The following is a 17,628-nucleotide window of genomic DNA, read 5'->3' on the forward strand; positions in this document are numbered from 1 at the left end:
CATGGTTCAAGAGCTCCTTTTCCAGGCTCGCACACTGCTAAGGACACAGGTGATTTCCAGGATGGGGAAAGTAAGCACTCCTTTGAAAGGTCTGATCCAGGTGATGGAAGGAGGCTGTGGGGCCATTTTGCATTCTGATTATCCATCCTTTATTACAGAGGTCAGCAAACTGTCTTCCAGAAGGGCAGAGCAGAGTGGTAGAGAGAAAGTGCCACAGAATTAGAGACCTGTGTGGGAATTGTGTTGGCGTTAGAATACTATTAGCGTTTCTAAAGAGAGAGGGACTAGCCTGGGAATATAGCATCAGATGGTTTTGGGAGATTGATGGCCAAGATCACTGTGAAATTTTGGAAGAGATAGTCCAAAGGAAAACTTACCTGCTTGGGTCAGTAGTAATCACCTAGACAGGAAGGGGAACATTGACTGTTGCTTTGATTTTTTTTTTTTTGTGATACACTTAAAAAAAGAAGTCCAGGCTTAGGGTCTCACGCCTGTAATCCCAGCACTTTGGGAGGCTGAGGTGGGTGGATCACTGAGGTCAGGAGTTCAAGACCAGCCAGGCCAACATGGTGAAACCCCGTCTCTACTAAAAATACAAAAACGAGCCAGGTGTTGTGGCCCACACCTGTAATCCCAGCTATTTGGGAGGCTGAGGCAGGAGAATTGCTTGAACTCGGAAGACGGAGGTTGCAGTGAGCTGAGATAGCAGCACTGTACTCCAGCCTGGGTGACAGAGTGAAACGCTGCCAAAAAAAAAAAAAAAAAAGAAAGGGAGAGAGATGATGATTTTTGAAGCTATGCCAATGAAACTGGATTTTCCCCCAGGTCAAGGAGGCTGCTTCTGGGAAATAGAGAATTGGCATTGTCTGGTGTTGGCCACCTTGAATGTGGACAGCCATGTCACAGAACGTTTGCCCTGGGCCTTGTGGGCACTAGGTGGGAGTGTGGGAGTGTGGTGAAGCCCAGGTTTTCCTACAGAGGCGCTGGTGCTGCCCTTTCCACCACCGAAAAACAGCATTACTGCTAGGATCACTGTTACAATTGTGTTATTACTGGTGATTTTGCTGTTTGGAAGCTGGAGAAAAAAGTGAGCTGCATTCAGATTTCCTTAGACCATTGGATTTTGCTAATTCACAGTGGACGGAGGATGCAATTCTGGTGTAAACTCGAGTTTGCACTCAGTGGGCCACAGACTTTGAGGCTAAAGAGGAGAGGACCAGGGGCATGTTGTATTTGTATCAGGTTCTCCACATGTATATTTCATTTAATCCTCACTCACAAAATATTTATTAAGAGGGTGGAATATAGCAGAAAGAGGACTAAAACTCCTGCCTTTTAACTCCAGGTTATAATCCCCCTTCTCAAGGAGTTCGTGGTTTGTTTGGGAGCTAGGATATACACAAATGAAATGGGACTAAGAGAGTACACGGTCATGTACTAAATCAGAAACGGGAGGTACTGATGAGTTTGGAGGGTATCCAGTTTGAACTAGGGTCATATGAGAAAGTTTATCAGAGGAGGAAGGGCTTGGGTTAACCAGTGAAGGCTGGTAGCCTGGACAGAGAAAGAGATGAGCAGAAGCTCAAAGACAAGGGAGGAAATCAGACTCAATAGGGGCATCGTCTTCTCCAGCTCGCAGAGGTGAAGCATCGGGCACCAAGCTGGATACAACTATAAAGAAAGGGGCCAGGCGTAGTGGCTCACACCTGTAATCCCAGGACGTTGGGAGGTGTAGGCAGGAGGATTGCTTAAGGGGTTCAAGACCAGCCTGGGCAATATAGTGAGACCCTGTCTCTACAAAAAACATTTAAAAAAATTTAGCCAAGTGTGCTGGTGTGTGCCTGTAGGCCCAGCTACTCAGGAGGCTGAGGTGGGAGTATCGCTTATGCCCAGGATTTGGAGGCTGCAGTGAGCTAGGCTCGCAGGACTGCGCTTCAGTCAGGGCAGCAGAGAGAGAGAGAATTTGTCTCTGAGTAAAAAAATAAAAAGGCTCCAGCGCTTAGGATTTTCCAGCCCATGGAAGGATTGTAGACTCAGATAGAGCTCACCACATTAGACACCCTGGAAGAAATGTTGTAATGAGGAAAGGAAGGGGAATTGGACCATGCAATGTCCAAGCAGGCATTGCAGACAAAGTGGCATTTGTGAGGCACATACAGGAGCCTTTTCAGTGTGGAGACAGGGATGGAGGACATTTAGTGTGAGCAGAATGCAAGGAGGACTTCAAGATGTGAGCTCTGGCATAGCAGGGAATAGATGTTCATGAAGAAAATAGCAGAGGTTTTGAGGTTGGAAAGATAACTGGGGGCCGCCCTGCCACAGAAAGGCCTGACTGATTCTGGAATGGCTTGTTTTCATCCCAGACGCCTGTGACTCAGGATTCTCCTAGGAAGGTGGGAAGGCCTAGAGTTGCTCACTTCTCTTGGGGCTCAGTTTCCAGTGTTTGGCTGAACTTTCTGTAGTGAGAACAGGGGTAAGGCTTCTCCATTCTGAGACAGGAGATTGGGTAATCCCACTGCTGACTTGTCTTGGATAAAGGGGACACCAAAAACTTTCTCAATGCTTTGGCTTTTGGTATAACTCGAGGGTCTCACAACCATGGAGCCATGTTGCCTGACTCAGGAACAGGGAGTCGGTAGCAGAGAACACCAGATCTTTGGGCCATAGAACATAAAGCACTTAATTCATGAGGCTGACCTCAAGGCATGTGCATCCCAGAATTCTGCCTCAGATTCAGCCTGGGAGTTAAAGATTTTGGTTTCTGTTTGTCTATGTATTCTCTGCTAATATTTTTTGCACACCCCTGTGCTAGGCCCTGGGCTGAGCCCTTTACAAGAAGGTCATAAATCTTTTGAAGTTGTTGGATTGTTGGACCCATTTTACAGTGAAGAAACCACACCTCACCTAGCGATTCTTTTTTAAATGGCAGATCTGGATGTGAGCCCTGGGGAAGAATCCTCTGGCCCCTGAGCTCCCATCATTTCTAACTTGCAAGTTAGGGATCATCTTACCCTAACAAACTCCAGCAAAGTGCCTTAGGCATTTTGAGATCTGCTCAGTCCTAGTAGGAGATGTTGCCTTTAAAGAGATCCCCATTTCCAGTATCATTTTCAAACAGAATATGTGTCTTCCTCAAGGTGAGAAACCATACCAGTGTGACTTCAAGGACTGTGAGCGAAGGTTTTCTCGTTCAGACCAGCTCAAAAGACACCAAAGGAGACATACAGGTTTGTAGGTTCACTTCTCATTGCTGGAAGTTGTGTTCCCTTGGGCTAGCGTTGATTTCACCATTCTCTTTGTTGTTGAACTTGAATGAGAGAGTCAGCCATGTGTTTAGTTTTTCCAGTACTTTTTCCCCCCACAATCTCTGGAGATTTTCCTTCTTTTAAATAAAGAAAAAGAAAAGGAAACACCCTACATTTCTCCTGCAAACCACAGAACAGTGAGATCCCACTAGCAGTGGGCTGATGATACACTGAGCATCGGCAAAGAATGAGGGTGATGGAGAGCGGAATCCGATTTGTAGCATGTGATTCACTTTTCCTGTGTCTGACACAGCTGAGATCTTGCAGCTGGTGAGAAGCTGGACCTCTGTGGTTAAGAAATTGTTGTTCCCAAGACAGAAGTGGGCCCTGGAAGGTTACTGTGCAGAATCTGTGATTCTCGCTGGGCCTTGGGGTCTGGGAAATCTGAGGGCGAGACAGATGCAAACATTGCAGGTGTGGCTGGAAATGCCGGGCTCCTTCAGCTGCCAGAAGTCAGCCTCATGGGCCTCGCTGCGCCCTGCGTTGTTAGGGCCGAGGCTAGACCTTCTCTGTCCATTTAGGTGTGAAACCATTCCAGTGTAAAACTTGTCAGCGAAAGTTCTCCCGGTCTGACCATCTGAAGACCCACACCAGGACTCATACAGGTAAAACAAGTGCGTAAACTTTTCTTCACATTTACTTTTCATTATTTTTTTAAACTATTGTGGAATGAAATTGTGATGAGAGGGACTGGGAAAGACTCAGACTCAGTGGAGAGAAGGAATAGTGCATGGCTATCTTTAAATAATAAATAATACTATTTTTTAAAGAAGGGGAGGGTGGAAATACAGAGAAGGAGGAAGATGGGAAAAGAATGGCTGGAGTTTGCAGAATGAAAATGAAGAGAGAAGCCAGGTCCCTACTGTTTCCAGTTTGTTGCGTCACATATTTTATCACTCCGTTTGATATGATAATCAACTTTACAGAAAAGCAGCCGAAATTCTAGCAACAAAAGCCAAACATTTACTCTTCTGAGAGCACATGTTTCATGACACTATTTTCCGAGAACCGAGTCCTCGCTCTGCTGAAAGTTAATGCCCCGGGAGCGATCTTGGCTTCTGCTGGACCAGAATCAGTGTGTGGTTATTATTTCCTTCATACTAGTACAGAGAGGAGAACAGGGCATTTATTCACTGGCTGCTGAAGGTTTTTGCTTTCTGCAAGGCTGGTGTGATTCATAATATAGATAGCACCACCTTTGTTGCATGTTTCCTATCTCTGGAAAGAGGGTTAATGCTTAGCTTATCAAAGTCTTCACAACATGCTTGTAAGTAGAGTAAGGTAGGCTCAGGTGTGGTGGCTCACACCTGTAATCTCAGCACTTTGGGAGGTTGAGGTGGGTGAATCGATTAAGCCCCGCAGATCAAGACCATCCTGGGCAACATGGCAAAACCCTGTCTCTACAAAAAATACAAAAACTAGTTGGGCATGATGGTATGCACCTGTCTCTACAAAAAAATACAAAAATTAGTTGGGGATGGTGGTGTGCACCTGTAGTCCCAGCTATTTGGGAGGCTAAGGTAGCAGGATCACTGGAGCTTTGCTTGGGAGGCTGAGGCTACAGTGCGCTGTGATCCCACCACTGCACTCCAGCCCAAGACAGAGCAAGGCCCTGTCTCAAAAAAAACAAAAAAAGTAAGGTAGGCATGTTTTATTCCCATCTTACAGATGAGGAGACTGAGGCAATAGTAGTTCAATGGCTTGTCTAAAGTCACAAAGCTAGTAAGTAGCAAATCCAGTTCTGTCTGCTTCCAGCCCACCTTGTCTCACTTGCTTCTTTATTGGAGAAAGAGCAGGCATTTACTCTGCAGTCCGGGGAGCAGAGAGAGGCAAGTGGAGAGTCAAAGTCACCAAAGCTGAACACCGTGGAGAGACTGAGAGGAATGAAGATGACAAGAGACAGGGTTGGGATTTGTTCATTAGGAGCCAGCCTTTGGGAGCCAGCCTAGGAAGAGCAGAGGAACAACCAGGGAAGGAAAACACGACATCACAAGCCCCTGGGCAGCCCCAGATACTCAGCCCAAACTGGTTGCACCTACAGAGACAGCCAAGGCACCTATGCCCCAAGGTTGGCGGGATGGGATCTTGCTTCCCTTCCTCAGGTGCCTGTGATGCTTCTTTGACTTAGTCCTGAGTTCGCCATTTGGTGGCAAAGTGTTACAGTCCCTTGCACCCTGCTGCCACACACCCCGAGTATGTGCGACATGACCTGTTTCACCAGCAGACTGTTTAATACCACATTTGATTGGCCCCCAATCTGACCCTGGGACACCGCACTGGGACATTTCTCAATGCTTGTCCAAACCAGTAGTTCTCAGAGAAGGCCAAGTGGGACCTGCAGTATCTGAGAAGACCTGTCAGGTGACACAGGGATTGGCTCCTGTGCCTTCTTCCCTAGGATGGAACCATAGCTGCTTTTCCACCATGGCTAAGCCTAGGAGGTGTGATACAGGAAAGAGCATGGGCTCTGGAATTTGACAGACCTGGAGTCCTGCCTGGATCTGCCCTCAATTGATGTCCAACCTCATCTGTAGAGCGGGGATAATAACTCTTCCCCTACGGGCTGCTGTAAGGACTACATTAGGGTGTGTGTATGTGACGCCCGGCACAAGGCTTGGCATATGTTAACCATCAAATAAATACTAGTAATTGTCGCTAATGAGAAGGAGGCTTGGAAGGAATGTCTGAGGGCTCCTTGGGTGGAGAAGCCTCAATCTTTTGGCAAGCTTATTAAAAATCTTAAGAACTGCGCCCCAGCTAGAATCTTCCATACAACAGGATATGCTCTCAGTAACACTTTAAGAGAAAAACAATACATAACATGCAAACTGGTATCAGTGATTTATTTTAAAGTATCCAGCCCATCCAGAGTATCTGCACAGAGAGAAGTGTTAAAGCTCCAGTCACAGCTCAGATTCCTGGACAGTGATCACTCAGTAATACCCAGGTTGGTGACCTGGAGGCTTCTGCAGCCCATTTCAGCTCAGTTCCCGACTTACTCGGCAAGAGCGAGAAATTTACACAGTTAAACATTCTATCAGCGGAGACTGAAACAAACGTTTTTCCCCTTAATTAGGAATTGCTCAGATATTTCCTCTAGCTTGACTCATTCCTTGTCTCCCATTTTCCAAGTTTTCTGACCTAAGAATATAATTTTTTTACAAAATTTTGATCCTTAAAGCCCCCAGAGGTGCTGCTGTTTCAAGGCTGCCCGGGAAAAGAGCTCAGTTGGTTAGCTCAGGGACGCAATGCTGGGGGAGTTCAGAGTGGGTGCCTTGTGATGACTTCACTCGGGCCTTGATAATTGAACTTGTGCCTGTCTCTTCATTACAAGTGTCTCTGACTGGCAATTGTGTCAACAGGTGAAAAGCCCTTCAGCTGTCGGTGGCCAAGTTGTCAGAAAAAGTTTGCCCGCTCAGATGAATTAGTCCGCCATCACAACATGCATCAGAGAAACATGACCAAACTCCAGCTGGCACTTTGAGGGGTCTCCTTCGGGGACAGTTCTGTGTCCCAGGCAGCACAGTGTGTGAACTGCTTTCAAGTCTGACTCTCACATTCCTCCTCACTCACCTCTCTAAGAAGGAAACTTCAGCTGATTGTCTTCATTCAACTTCCAAGACAAGATACCAGTGCTTCTGGAAACTAACAGGTGTGCCTGGAAGAGTTGGTCTCTGCTCTGCCTCCTTTTAGTTGACTCACAGGCCCTGGAGAAGCAGCTAACAGTGTCCGGTTAGTTAAAAGCCCATTGCCATTTGGTCTGGATTTTCTACTGTAAGAAGAGCAATGGCTGATCATGTCCCCCTGACCCTTCCCTTCTTTTTTCTATGCTCGTTTTCACTGGGGATGGAATTATTGTACCATTTTCTATCATGGAATATTTATAGGCCAGGGCATGTGTGTGTGTCTGCTAATGTAAACTTTGTCATGGTTTCCATTTACTAACAGCAACAGCAAGAAATAAATCAGAGAGCAAGGCATCGGGGGTGAGTCTTGTCTAACATTCCCGAGGTCAGGCAGGCTGCTAACCTGGAAAGCAGGCTGTGGTTCTGCCAGGCAACTTTTAAAGCTCATGCATTGCAAGCAGCTGAAGAAAGAATCAGAACTAACCAGTACCTCTGTATAGAAATCGAAAAGAATTTTACCATTCAGTTAATTCAGTGTGAACATTAGCACACTGCTCTTAAGAAACTATGAAGATCTGAGATTTTTTTTTGTATGTTTTTGACTCTTTTGAGTGGTAACCATATGTGTCTTCATAGATGTACATATCTCACACAAATGAAGGGGAATTCATTTTCTTCATTGGGGGTATCCTTAGTGTATACAAACCATGCTGGTTATGTGGCATCAGGTTGTAAAAATTAAAGTGACTTTAAAAGAAAATAGGGGCTGGTCCAGGATCTCCACTGATAAGACTCTTCCTAAGTAACTTTGGGTCTACAAGTATTTGTGAAAAAAAATGAGACTTACTAGGTGCGGAAATCCATTGTTTAAAGGTGGTTGTGTGTGCGTGCGTGCGTGTGTGTGTGTGTGTTGTGTTGTGTTTTGTTTTTTAAGTGAGGGAATTTATTATTTACTGTTGCTTGAAATTGTTATGTAAATATATGTCTGATAATGATCTGCTCTTTGACAACTAAAATTAGGAAATGTATAAGTACTAGCTGCGTCACTGGGTGTTGATCTTATAAGGTATTGATGATAACACTTAAAATTGTAACCTGCATTTTTTCACTTCGCTCTCAATTAAAGTCTATTCAAAAGGAAAGTGGCAAGATTCCATCAGCTGTATTGTGTTCAAATCTCAAGGCCACTGCGCCTCTTTTAAACAGGTAAGAGGGGACGCCACCAACATCGATGGCTGCTAGTGGGTCTGTCCAGGTCCTGACCACAATTTATTTATCTCTGTCAAACTTCAGGAGGGAATTACCTGTCCTAGAAGCAGCGGAGAATGCCTTCCCCTTGCATTACAGAGTGATTGTGTTCGTGCTGTGGTTGGATGGGGTTTGTGGATGGTGTGGTGAGAATTATGGTTTTTTGTTGTTGTTCGTTTGTTTTTTTGAGGCAGAGTCTTGCTCTGTTGCCAGGTTGGAGTGCAGTGGTGCAATCTCGGCTCACTGAAACCTCACTGCCTCCCGGGTTCAAGCAATTCTCCTGCCTCAGCCTCCCAAGTAGCTGGGACTACAGGTGCATGCCACCATGCCCAGGTAATTTTTTTGTATTTTTTAGTGGAGACGAGGTTTCACCGTGTTGGCCAGGATAGTCTCGATCTCTTGACCTTGTGATCTGCCCACCTCGGCCTCCCAAAATGCCGGGATTACAGACGTGAGCCACCGCACCTGGCCACGAATTATGTTTTAAGGTTTGTTTTAATCAGGTTATCATTGCATCACTTCTTATTCCAGATTAGCAAAAAGAGAATAGAGAGATGTTCGTGATAACTGATCCTTTTGAAAAGTTCACAGATGCAGCACTGGGAGGGCATAGGCTGAACACCTAGTACAATTGAATTTACAAGGATACTTGCTGTAAATCAGCTCAGCAGATTAAAAACTGCTCAGCCTTTCCAGGGCAGCTGAGTGTGAAAGCAAAGATCTATATCATCTATAAACTATAAACTCTCTTTCTGGTTCTAGTGTATGGTTTTTGAATTGTAAATAAGGAGATTAATTTGGTGCAGCCCTTCTCATCTCCCTTATCTTGGAATATGCATGCATTCTGGGTTTCATTTCTTCATTTAAAATGCATCTCAAACAGACGGAAGCCTAGCATGGAGACCGTTCTGCATTGACGTGCAGCTCAAAGTTTGGGCAGTCTAAGAGTCAGGTCTGGAGGCCCCTCTTATTTTGCATCTGGCTCTTGCATCACTGTTAATTATAGCGAGTGCGGTGACTCATTTATATCAGCCGTTTTTATCTTTTCCTGCCAGAAGACAGCATTTCTCTGGAGAAGCTCAGGACAAGCATGGCAAACGTCAGTGAGTCAGAAAGAGCCAGGTCTCACAACAAAAGTACAGCCACACTGATTGTTTCAACTGCATGGGGAAGACCAGAGACTCTCAGATGACCCTGCAAGTTCAGCTTGCTGTTAAGGTCATGGGCTTTGGAAAGCAGACCAACCTGGCTTCAAATTCTAAATCTCCAGCTTCCTTATCTGTGAAGTGGTGACAGAAGTCCCTGTCTGATAGGATCATAGTGAGGAATAACTTTTTTTTAAGTATGATTACATCAAGTACATAGCAAAGGCTTATAAACATTATGTAGGAAAACTATTACCCAGGAACTCACTGGCTCGTTTCCTTTACCTCCCCCTCCTCCACGCATCCTCTTGCAGTGTCTAGCCACCCTTACAGGTCAGCTCTGCAAAATGATCAAAAGTCCATCCCCCTCTACCCCAACCCAGAGTTATTAAAACGTTTTGCAGCAATTGAGCTGCTTGCCAGCCTTGCCACGAAGAACATCTCTCCTTGCTCTTTGTCTTCTGGAAAGCACTTGTGAGCACTGGGTGTGTGTTTCTGAGACCCACAGTGTTGCCCTTCCATGGACTGTGAGGAGTGGGTGAAAGTAGATCAGTGCGAGCTCCCTGTGGCCCAGGCTTGAGGCGGTGTTGGGCGCAGTGGTCAGCATGTGCCCTTTTCCATCTTGTTTTATTTACTGTAGCACCTGGTTTAGGTATGACTCAGTACTCCCAGCTCCCCACTCCTCTGCTGGATCTTCCCAGACTTTTCCAGTCACCTGGAGCCCTCTCCTCTCTGAACTTCGGTAGCATTTAGAGTACGTTTAACATTAAATAGTACTTTAAATCAGAGTCGTGCTTTCCCTTCCTTTTTGATCTTTAGGACAATCCTGTAAGGTAGACAGTGCAAGTGTTATCCCCACTTTACAGATGAGGAAATTGAGGCTCAGTAGAAGTAAGTGGCTGAGGCAGCACTTAGCCTCTTGGGCTTCAGCTTCCAGGTTTCCTCGCAAAACACGCTTGATGGTGTATACTTGCATGCTGCTCTCTTGCCTCATTTTTATATATACTTTGCTTTTGGCTGGAGTGCAGTGGCGCAACCTTGGCTCACTGCAACCTCCGCCTCCCGGGTTCAAGCAATTCTCCTGTCTCAGCCTCCAGAGTAGCTGGGATTACAGGCCCACAGTATCATGCCCAGCTAATTTTTGTATATTTAGTAGAGACAGGGCTTTACCATGTTGGTCAGGCTGGTCTCGAACTCTTGATCTCATGTTATCCACCTGCCTCAGCCTCCCAAAGTGCTGGGATTACAGGTGTGAGCCACTGCACCGAACCTTCATTTTTATATGTCCTGTCTTCTCTGCCAGAGTGTGAGCTTCTGGAGGGAAGGAGATCTTCTCCCTTTCCTGCATTACTTCAGTTAGGGCTTCTCATAGACAGCACCTGGGGAATTTGCTAAAGCTCAGACTCAGATTCAGAAGTTCTGGAGCGGGGCCTTGAGAGTCTTCATTCCTAACAAGTTCCCAGGTGACTCCCACCATGCTGGTCTGTGGATGACACTGCATGTAGCAAGGACCTACAGGGTGGCCTTGATAAAACACTTGAGGGATGACTGATGAGATTGGCACTTGACTATCCTGGGATGGCACTGGACCCTTCTACTCCTTAAGAGTAGCCAGTGAAGATGGCCCAGGGCCCTGCTATGAGGAGCCACTGTGGGTCAAGACATGCATGCTGAATGCAGTCAGAGGACCTGTGGGCACTAGCCGAGGGAATCCATCCATGAGGGCTTTGTCTTCACACACAGTTGGCAGATCCTCTGTTGGTGACTTCCACAAGTTGGGGAGACTTCGGCAAGTAAGATCAAGCGTGGTGAGGGACCACACCTGCCTCTCCAGAACTTGTACCTCACTCAGTCACACATCTCAGCAGTGGGCCCCAACGTCCCTGATGCCCTGTTTTCCAGCATCTACAAATTGAAGTCTTACGGCCTTGGAGAGGACCTATTCCCTGTGAGCCCCCAGCCTCACTGGCAGGCAGGGTTTTCCCTTGTCTTGCTGCTACTAGGAACTACTGTCTTGGCTCTCTTGGGTAACAAAGAGCAAAGGTGATGGTCCTTGGAGCCCTGTCCTTTCTGCAGGGTGTTTGCAACACTGATCTTGGACTAACAGATGTGCCAGGAAGAAGTATGCGTGGTGGTGGGGGGAAGGCATGGGGGTGGACTTTTCTCCCCCAGGGGATATTTGGCAATTCTGGAGACATTTTGGATCATCATGACCAGGGCAGGGGTGGGGTGCTCCTGGTGACTGGTAGATACAGGCAGAGATGCTAAACAACCTACAGGCACAGGGCAGCCCTTTCCTCCCCCTTCGCAAAGAATGATTTGACCCAAAATGTCAGTAGTCTCCTGGTCGAGAGACCCTGGCAGAAGAGGGAAGTCACTTGCCATAGATGGATTGTTGCCAGATGAGAGGGGTGATGGGGTGTATCTTGGCTGGCCTGACAATTGCTGTCTGGTCTGTCTTTAATCCACCATTCTGAAATTAACTGGTCTGTCTTTATTTATTTGTTTATTTTTTGAGATGAAGTCTCATTCTGTGACCCAGGCTGGAGTGCAATGGCACAATCTCGGCTTACTGCTTCCTCCACTTCCTGAGTTCAAGGAATTCCCCTGCCTCAGCGTCCCGAGTAGCTGGGACTACAGGCACGTGCCACCACGCCTGGATAATTTTTTCTATTATTAGTAGAGATAGGGTTTCACCGTATTAGCCTGGATGGTCTCGATCTCCTGACCACGTGATCTGCCTGCCTCGGCCTCCCAAAGTGCTGGGATTACAGGCATGAGCCACCATGCCCAGTACTGGTCTGTCTTTAACCCACCGTTCTGGATTAACTGACTCTCAGGAGGCATTTTTCTTCAGTCTTGAAGCAGGCAGAGTAGCTTGTAGGAATTTCTCATAGGTAAATGCATAACAACCATGGAAAGGAAAATAAATCCCTCTGAAAATAGAAACGTCTGTGCTCTTCATTCCTGTCTTTGCTTCTAGCGACTATTTTAATTATCTAGTGGTTGAAACATGTGCAATTATTGATTTGATAGGATCTTGCAAAACTGATAAATAAATATAAATATTCATGATGATGATCACACCTGGTACAATTTCTATTGTCAGTTGAGGAAGTAGCTGAGGAAGAAGCTGATTCCATGGAGAACTCTGGGCTTTCCTCCATTTTTCAAGCAAAATCCTGATTCTGTTGGCTCTCAGGCTGGCCTTGAGAAAGAAAGAGAGAGCCAGACAGCATAGGAAGGGTAGTATCTCAGGGGTCTGGAAATCCACCTGGCAGCCACCACACAGTCCTGCACAGCCAGGACGATCAAGACCAGACCCCTGAATCAGGTTGGGCTTCAGAGACTGGTGAGGGGATGAGGACAAACTCCTGAAGTCCAGGGATCTGGAAGGTCAGTGCCTTTAAGCACAGACTGAAAATCATCCCTCAGACAGGGAGACCGCAGTGGTAAGCAAGTCAAGCGGACCAAATGAGCAAATGTGAGCTGCGGAGTGGGCGCTGTATTTCTATGGAGCAGGGGAGGATTGAAGGATGGTCCGGGGGATGGGCTGAGATAAATGCAGAGGGGAAAGCTTGGTTGAGACAAGTGGCTTTCCCCCCTTGTGTCGTCCCAGGAGCACTGGTGACATTGACACTGGAGCATGAAGGATTGCCTGACACCGTGGGGACTCGGAGGGCCATGGAGGGGGCAGTTGGGATCCAGGAGAAAGAAGAAGGAGGGGTGGAGTGAGGAAGACCAGTCTGGGAAGAAAGATGAGACAGATGAGGAATGGAGTGCGGATGTCAGGGAGGTCTGCAGGAAGAGGGGGCTTCTGTCTCGCAGGGCCTGACCCCCACATGAACCTGCACTGGCCTGTGAATGCACACCCCAGGACTTTCACAATCAGGAGATGCTCAAGTGATGAACGGTGAATAGGATCAATTCGGACCATGTACTGATCCTTTGTGTGCTGCTCCGTGCCATTTTACAGGCATTCTCCATTTACCTGCACTCTCTCCACTCGCCTCCTTTGGACAGTGGTTCCCATTTTACAGATGAGGAAACCAAGACTCCAAAAGTACCTCCCACTGGGTCATGCGGTTCATATATATGGCAGAGTTGAGATTTTAATCTGACTCTGAGTCAGAGCCCACATTTTTCACTCCTACACTGTACCACGTTTGTCCCCCGTCCCGGGGCACATTGGCCTCACGTACCAGAGGAGCAGGGATGTTGAGAGAATGCAACAGTGCGGTCTTGCCCACTTGCTGGGATACCAGGGATGTTTGTCAAGTGCCCAGAGAAAGGAGGCAATATTCCCTTCCCCCACACCCAGTGGTAGAGCCTGTTTGTAAGATATGTTTTCATTCAACATTTTGTATTAAATACCGGAACTCAAGAAATGACATGGCATAATGTTAGCCGGACAGTGATAAAAGGGGAAAATTGAGAAACACATCTTGAGTTCAAGGTCAATGATTACTCTTTAAAAGCAGCATCCTGCTTTCCCAGGGAGTTCTACGTCAGAGGGAGCAGGCTGAGGAGGAAGCCATTGGTTTCCAGAGATGGGGGGCTGTGAGGGAATCTCGTGGATGTGACCCCATTAATGGGATCATCCCACTTCTCAGCAGGCAGCCTCCACTTTCAAAAGATGAGTCCTTACCATCCAAATGAAAAAGGCCAGGGAGCCTGTCCTAGAGACACTGCCCATCCCAATTTTCTGACTTCTAAAAGTATAACGGTCCCTGTCAGAGGCTTCCGCCTTTGCCCGCCTTCCAGCCCTGCCCTGGGAAGCCTCTGCCCTAGCAGCGTCCTGGGAAGGAATGCTCCCTGCTCCGGATTATGGAGAGCTTGTCGTGGGGGAAGAAGGAGAGAGGAGCTGGGTGGGGCAATGTCTGCCTTCACCCAAAACCAGGCTGGGCAAGGCAGCGTCTACCTCTCCCTCTTGAGAGAGCTGCCTTGGAATTCACCGGGTGGGCAACACAAAGTGCCTCCTGAGAGATGCTCCTGGTGCTGCCTGGTGGAGACGAACCACCACTGCTTCTAGACAGGGGTTCCCAGGACCCAGGGAATATCACGGAGGAGCACTTTGAAATACACCCCCCACACCCGGCCAGTGTTAGTAGCATCCAACCGCTAGTGGCAAGATGCCACAACACTTCTGCCTGTTGATCCAGCCCCTGGCAGTCTCTCTGCTCACCAAGGGCAGCCTAGAAAAGGCCCAAAGCAAAGGGTGAGGATTGTGGGAAGAGGCAGTGGGGTGATACGGCCCACACCCCGAAGAGACAGGAACATCCCAGCGCAGAGGTACAGCAGCAGCCATTGCAGCCTGCCACTCACCCCCCTGAGCCTGGCACCGCCTTCTGCGCCTCGGAGCTTCAATTCAGACAGCACCACCCTTTACCTCCCAGGTTGCCCTGAAGATGAAAGGAGGGGCCACAGGTGCTTAGCCTGGCTACCCTCAGTCTTGCTGGCAGGAGTGGCCCAGGACAGCCAGGCCTCTGGCTGTGCATGGAGCAGGTTTGGCCATTCAGAAAGGATTGAGGCAGAGCCTGCCACTGGGCCCCGGCCTGCACTGGTTCTATGCCACCCCTGCCAGGGAGCCTTGGCCCTTCCTTACTGCGGAGAGTAGAACTGGGTGCCACTGGGCAGAGCAGGCAGGAGCTGGGGTCAGTCATTGCCAAACTCACCCGTCACAGAGTTGTCTCTGTTCTCCTTTGACCTGCTCAAGTCAGGAAGTGGAAGGAACACTCGCCCGTCTGCCTCACTCCATAGAGGAAGATGCTGTTAGCAGACGGGCTGGGACCATCCTCATCGGAGGCCAGGCCTACGCCTCAATTGTCCTGTGCATCCTTTGTATCAAGGTCTTCTCTGAGCCCATCAGAATGCCTCCTGTCAGTTTCAATTTCCCAAATAAGAGGAGAGGAAGAAAGCACTTGGCACAAGCACACCTTTTTCACCTGAGTGTGTCGGCAAGAGGGACAGTATCCGGGAATTGGGCTCAGTTCGTAGGCTGATTTGGGGCCTTGGAGACCCTTTGCCTCCTAAGTTCTGGTTCCAAAGGAGCAGAACAGCGACACAAATAACCAGAAGCAGCGCTCATTCAAACCTTCGGGGACTGTTCTGAAATGAATTTATAGTGTTTTTTAAAAACATTTCCGTGGTAGATTCATCTGTCAGACTTCGGCCTTCTCTATGATGCAACTGCATCACAAGTGAAACCGAAGCATCTGCTCATTTATCTGACTGTAGGGTGCCAAGTCTCCAGATAGTTGGTCTTATTTTGCCCATTTTCATTCTTATTTGTCCTTTGAAGATTACAGGCTCTGTGGATAGATGAAGCTCCGTTTTATTCCCTGAATCAGCCACTTTGCAGCCTCCTGATTCTGGAAAGGTCCATGTAGTCCTCAGTTTGGCCATCTATGAGGGTAGGCTATAACAGTAACCTCGTGGGACAGACGTGGTTTCCATGAGGCACAGTGGCTGTGGGTCTTGGCACGCAAGAGAAAGCTAATTAACAGTGGGGCTTGTGCTTGTTATTAATGTTGGAATTCCACACTGCAGACACCCATGGTTGTCTGGCTTGACATGTCCTGGGGAGCCTCTTGGATTTTCCTGGGCACCCCTCAGCTGGAAGTCAATGAGGGTGGCCCAGGATACTGGCAAGAAGGCCCAGTTGAGGCAGGGCATTTAGCCCTGGTAAGGCTGACACTCCCTTTCCTGCCGCAAGCATTTCTTGATGACTCCTTGAGGCAGAATGCAAACACCAGGCGAGTTCCGTACCATGCCCTAGACGCCAGGAACCACTCCTGGAAGCAGATATGTGAAGGCTCCAACCCCGCAGAAGAATTCATTAGGACAGCCTGTGATACGGTGCTGAAACCAGAGGCTCGTCCAGGCGGACCAGGGATGGGGAAGTCTGGTCCCTGCTGAACTTCTACAGCTGATAAAGGCAGTGTCTGCTGGCAGATTTCATTTTTCACTGGGCCATCTGCATCCAGTCAAGGATAACTTGTCTTTCCGAAAAAGCTACTCGTCAGTGTCAACCCTGTACAGCCTCCCACCAGTGAATCAGCCCCACTCCTGGTGCCTGGGGTCATAGGGACGGTGTGGTATCAACAAACCAGTGTCATCATAATATACGTGGAAGCATTGAAGTGACGAACTGTTTATGTGGCTAATGCCCCGTTGCCTTTTATCAGCCCAAGTTATTGCCGATTTAGTTCTGTGTTAGCTAGTGTATAAATCTTCATGGCAGTGTTTTTATTTTCTTAATTTTGTCATTGCTATTATCACCTGTTTACATAAAGAACATTACTGCTGTCTCCAGTTATTCTTGTTCTCCGGCGTTTCTCCCACTTTTCACTCCTTCCCTCCACTTCTCTCTCACAGGTTGGAGATTCCCAGTTTGAGGCAGTTGGTCTGGCCCTTCCCTCTTATGCTTGGATTCTCATGGCAGGTCCCCAGGGGATATCTGGGGGGTGCCCTCCCTGGCTGCAGTGTGTCCCTTTGGTAGGCTTATAGGTTTGTGGGGAACTTAGGAGAACGACCAAGTTCTGGCCTTAAACTCTCCCCTCATTTTGATTGCCAAAAAAAAAAAAAAAAAAAAAAAGAAAGAAAAAGAAAACATGGCTTATGAACACCACGGCAAGGGTAGCAGTGGTGGATGTTCTCAGCATAGTAGATTTACTGGAGGATTTGGTGCCACGGACTCCACTTGCAAAGTGTCAGTGCCAGCATTTCCAGTGTTAGCAGCAGGTGAACGCCAGCTGTAGTGGTCTGCGTCTTCCTAGGACATCCCTTCAGAGCTGAGATCGGCCAGGAGGAGCCCCGTCCACTGCTGTAGTCAGTTCTTGTCCATAGTTGGAGAAGAGACATACCTATTAGCTGCTGTTGCCCGACTACCACCATTGGGATTGCTTCTATGGACTTTCTGGAGACATGGACATTTAAAGTAGGTGAAGGAATGATGTCATTCATTTCTTAAAATCAGACATAAGGGGCCAGGTGCAGTGGCTCACACCTGTAATCCCAAGACTTTGGGAGGCCAAGGTGGGCAGATCACGAGGCCAGGAGTTTGAGACCAGCCTGGCCAAAATGGTGAAATTCTGTCTCTGCTAAGGTACACAAATAAGCTGGGCATGGTGGTGGGCGCCTGTAATCCCAGCTACTCAGGAGGCTGAGGCAGGAGAATAGTTTGAACCCGAGAGGTAGAGGTTGCAGTGAGCCGAGATCATGCCATTGCGATCAGCCTGGGCTACACTGCGAGACTCTGTCTAAAAAAAACAAACAAACAAAAAAAGTTTATAACTTCATTCA

At 47.8% G+C, this 17,628-nt stretch overlaps 1 protein-coding gene across 5 annotated transcripts in view; it reads left to right on the forward strand.

Annotated features, from left to right (window-relative positions):
* Window positions 1–8,073, forward strand: part of WT1 (WT1 transcription factor) — a 45,979-nt gene extending 37,906 nt beyond the window's left edge. For 2 of the 5 annotated variants that reach the window (XM_032283653.1, XM_032283658.1), the window contains 3 exons: window positions 3,138–3,227; window positions 3,827–3,919; window positions 6,668–8,073. In XM_032283653.1, coding sequence (XP_032139544.1) covers window positions 3,138–3,227; window positions 3,827–3,919; window positions 6,668–6,789 — 305 coding nt within the window. In that variant the 3' untranslated portion in view covers window positions 6,790–8,073. The remainder of the gene's footprint in view (window positions 1–3,137; window positions 3,228–3,826; window positions 3,920–6,667) is intronic. The other 3 variants (XM_032283655.1, XM_032283657.1, XM_032283656.1) reach the window with 2 other exon arrangements.
* Window positions 8,074–17,628: the final 9,555 nt, after the last annotated feature.

This window comes from Sapajus apella, unplaced genomic scaffold (assembly GCF_009761245.1).
Source record: "Sapajus apella isolate SASKATOON/1434 unplaced genomic scaffold, GSC_monkey_1.0 scaffold14, whole genome shotgun sequence".
In the NCBI taxonomy this organism is placed as follows: Eukaryota; Metazoa; Chordata; class Mammalia; order Primates; family Cebidae; genus Sapajus; species Sapajus apella.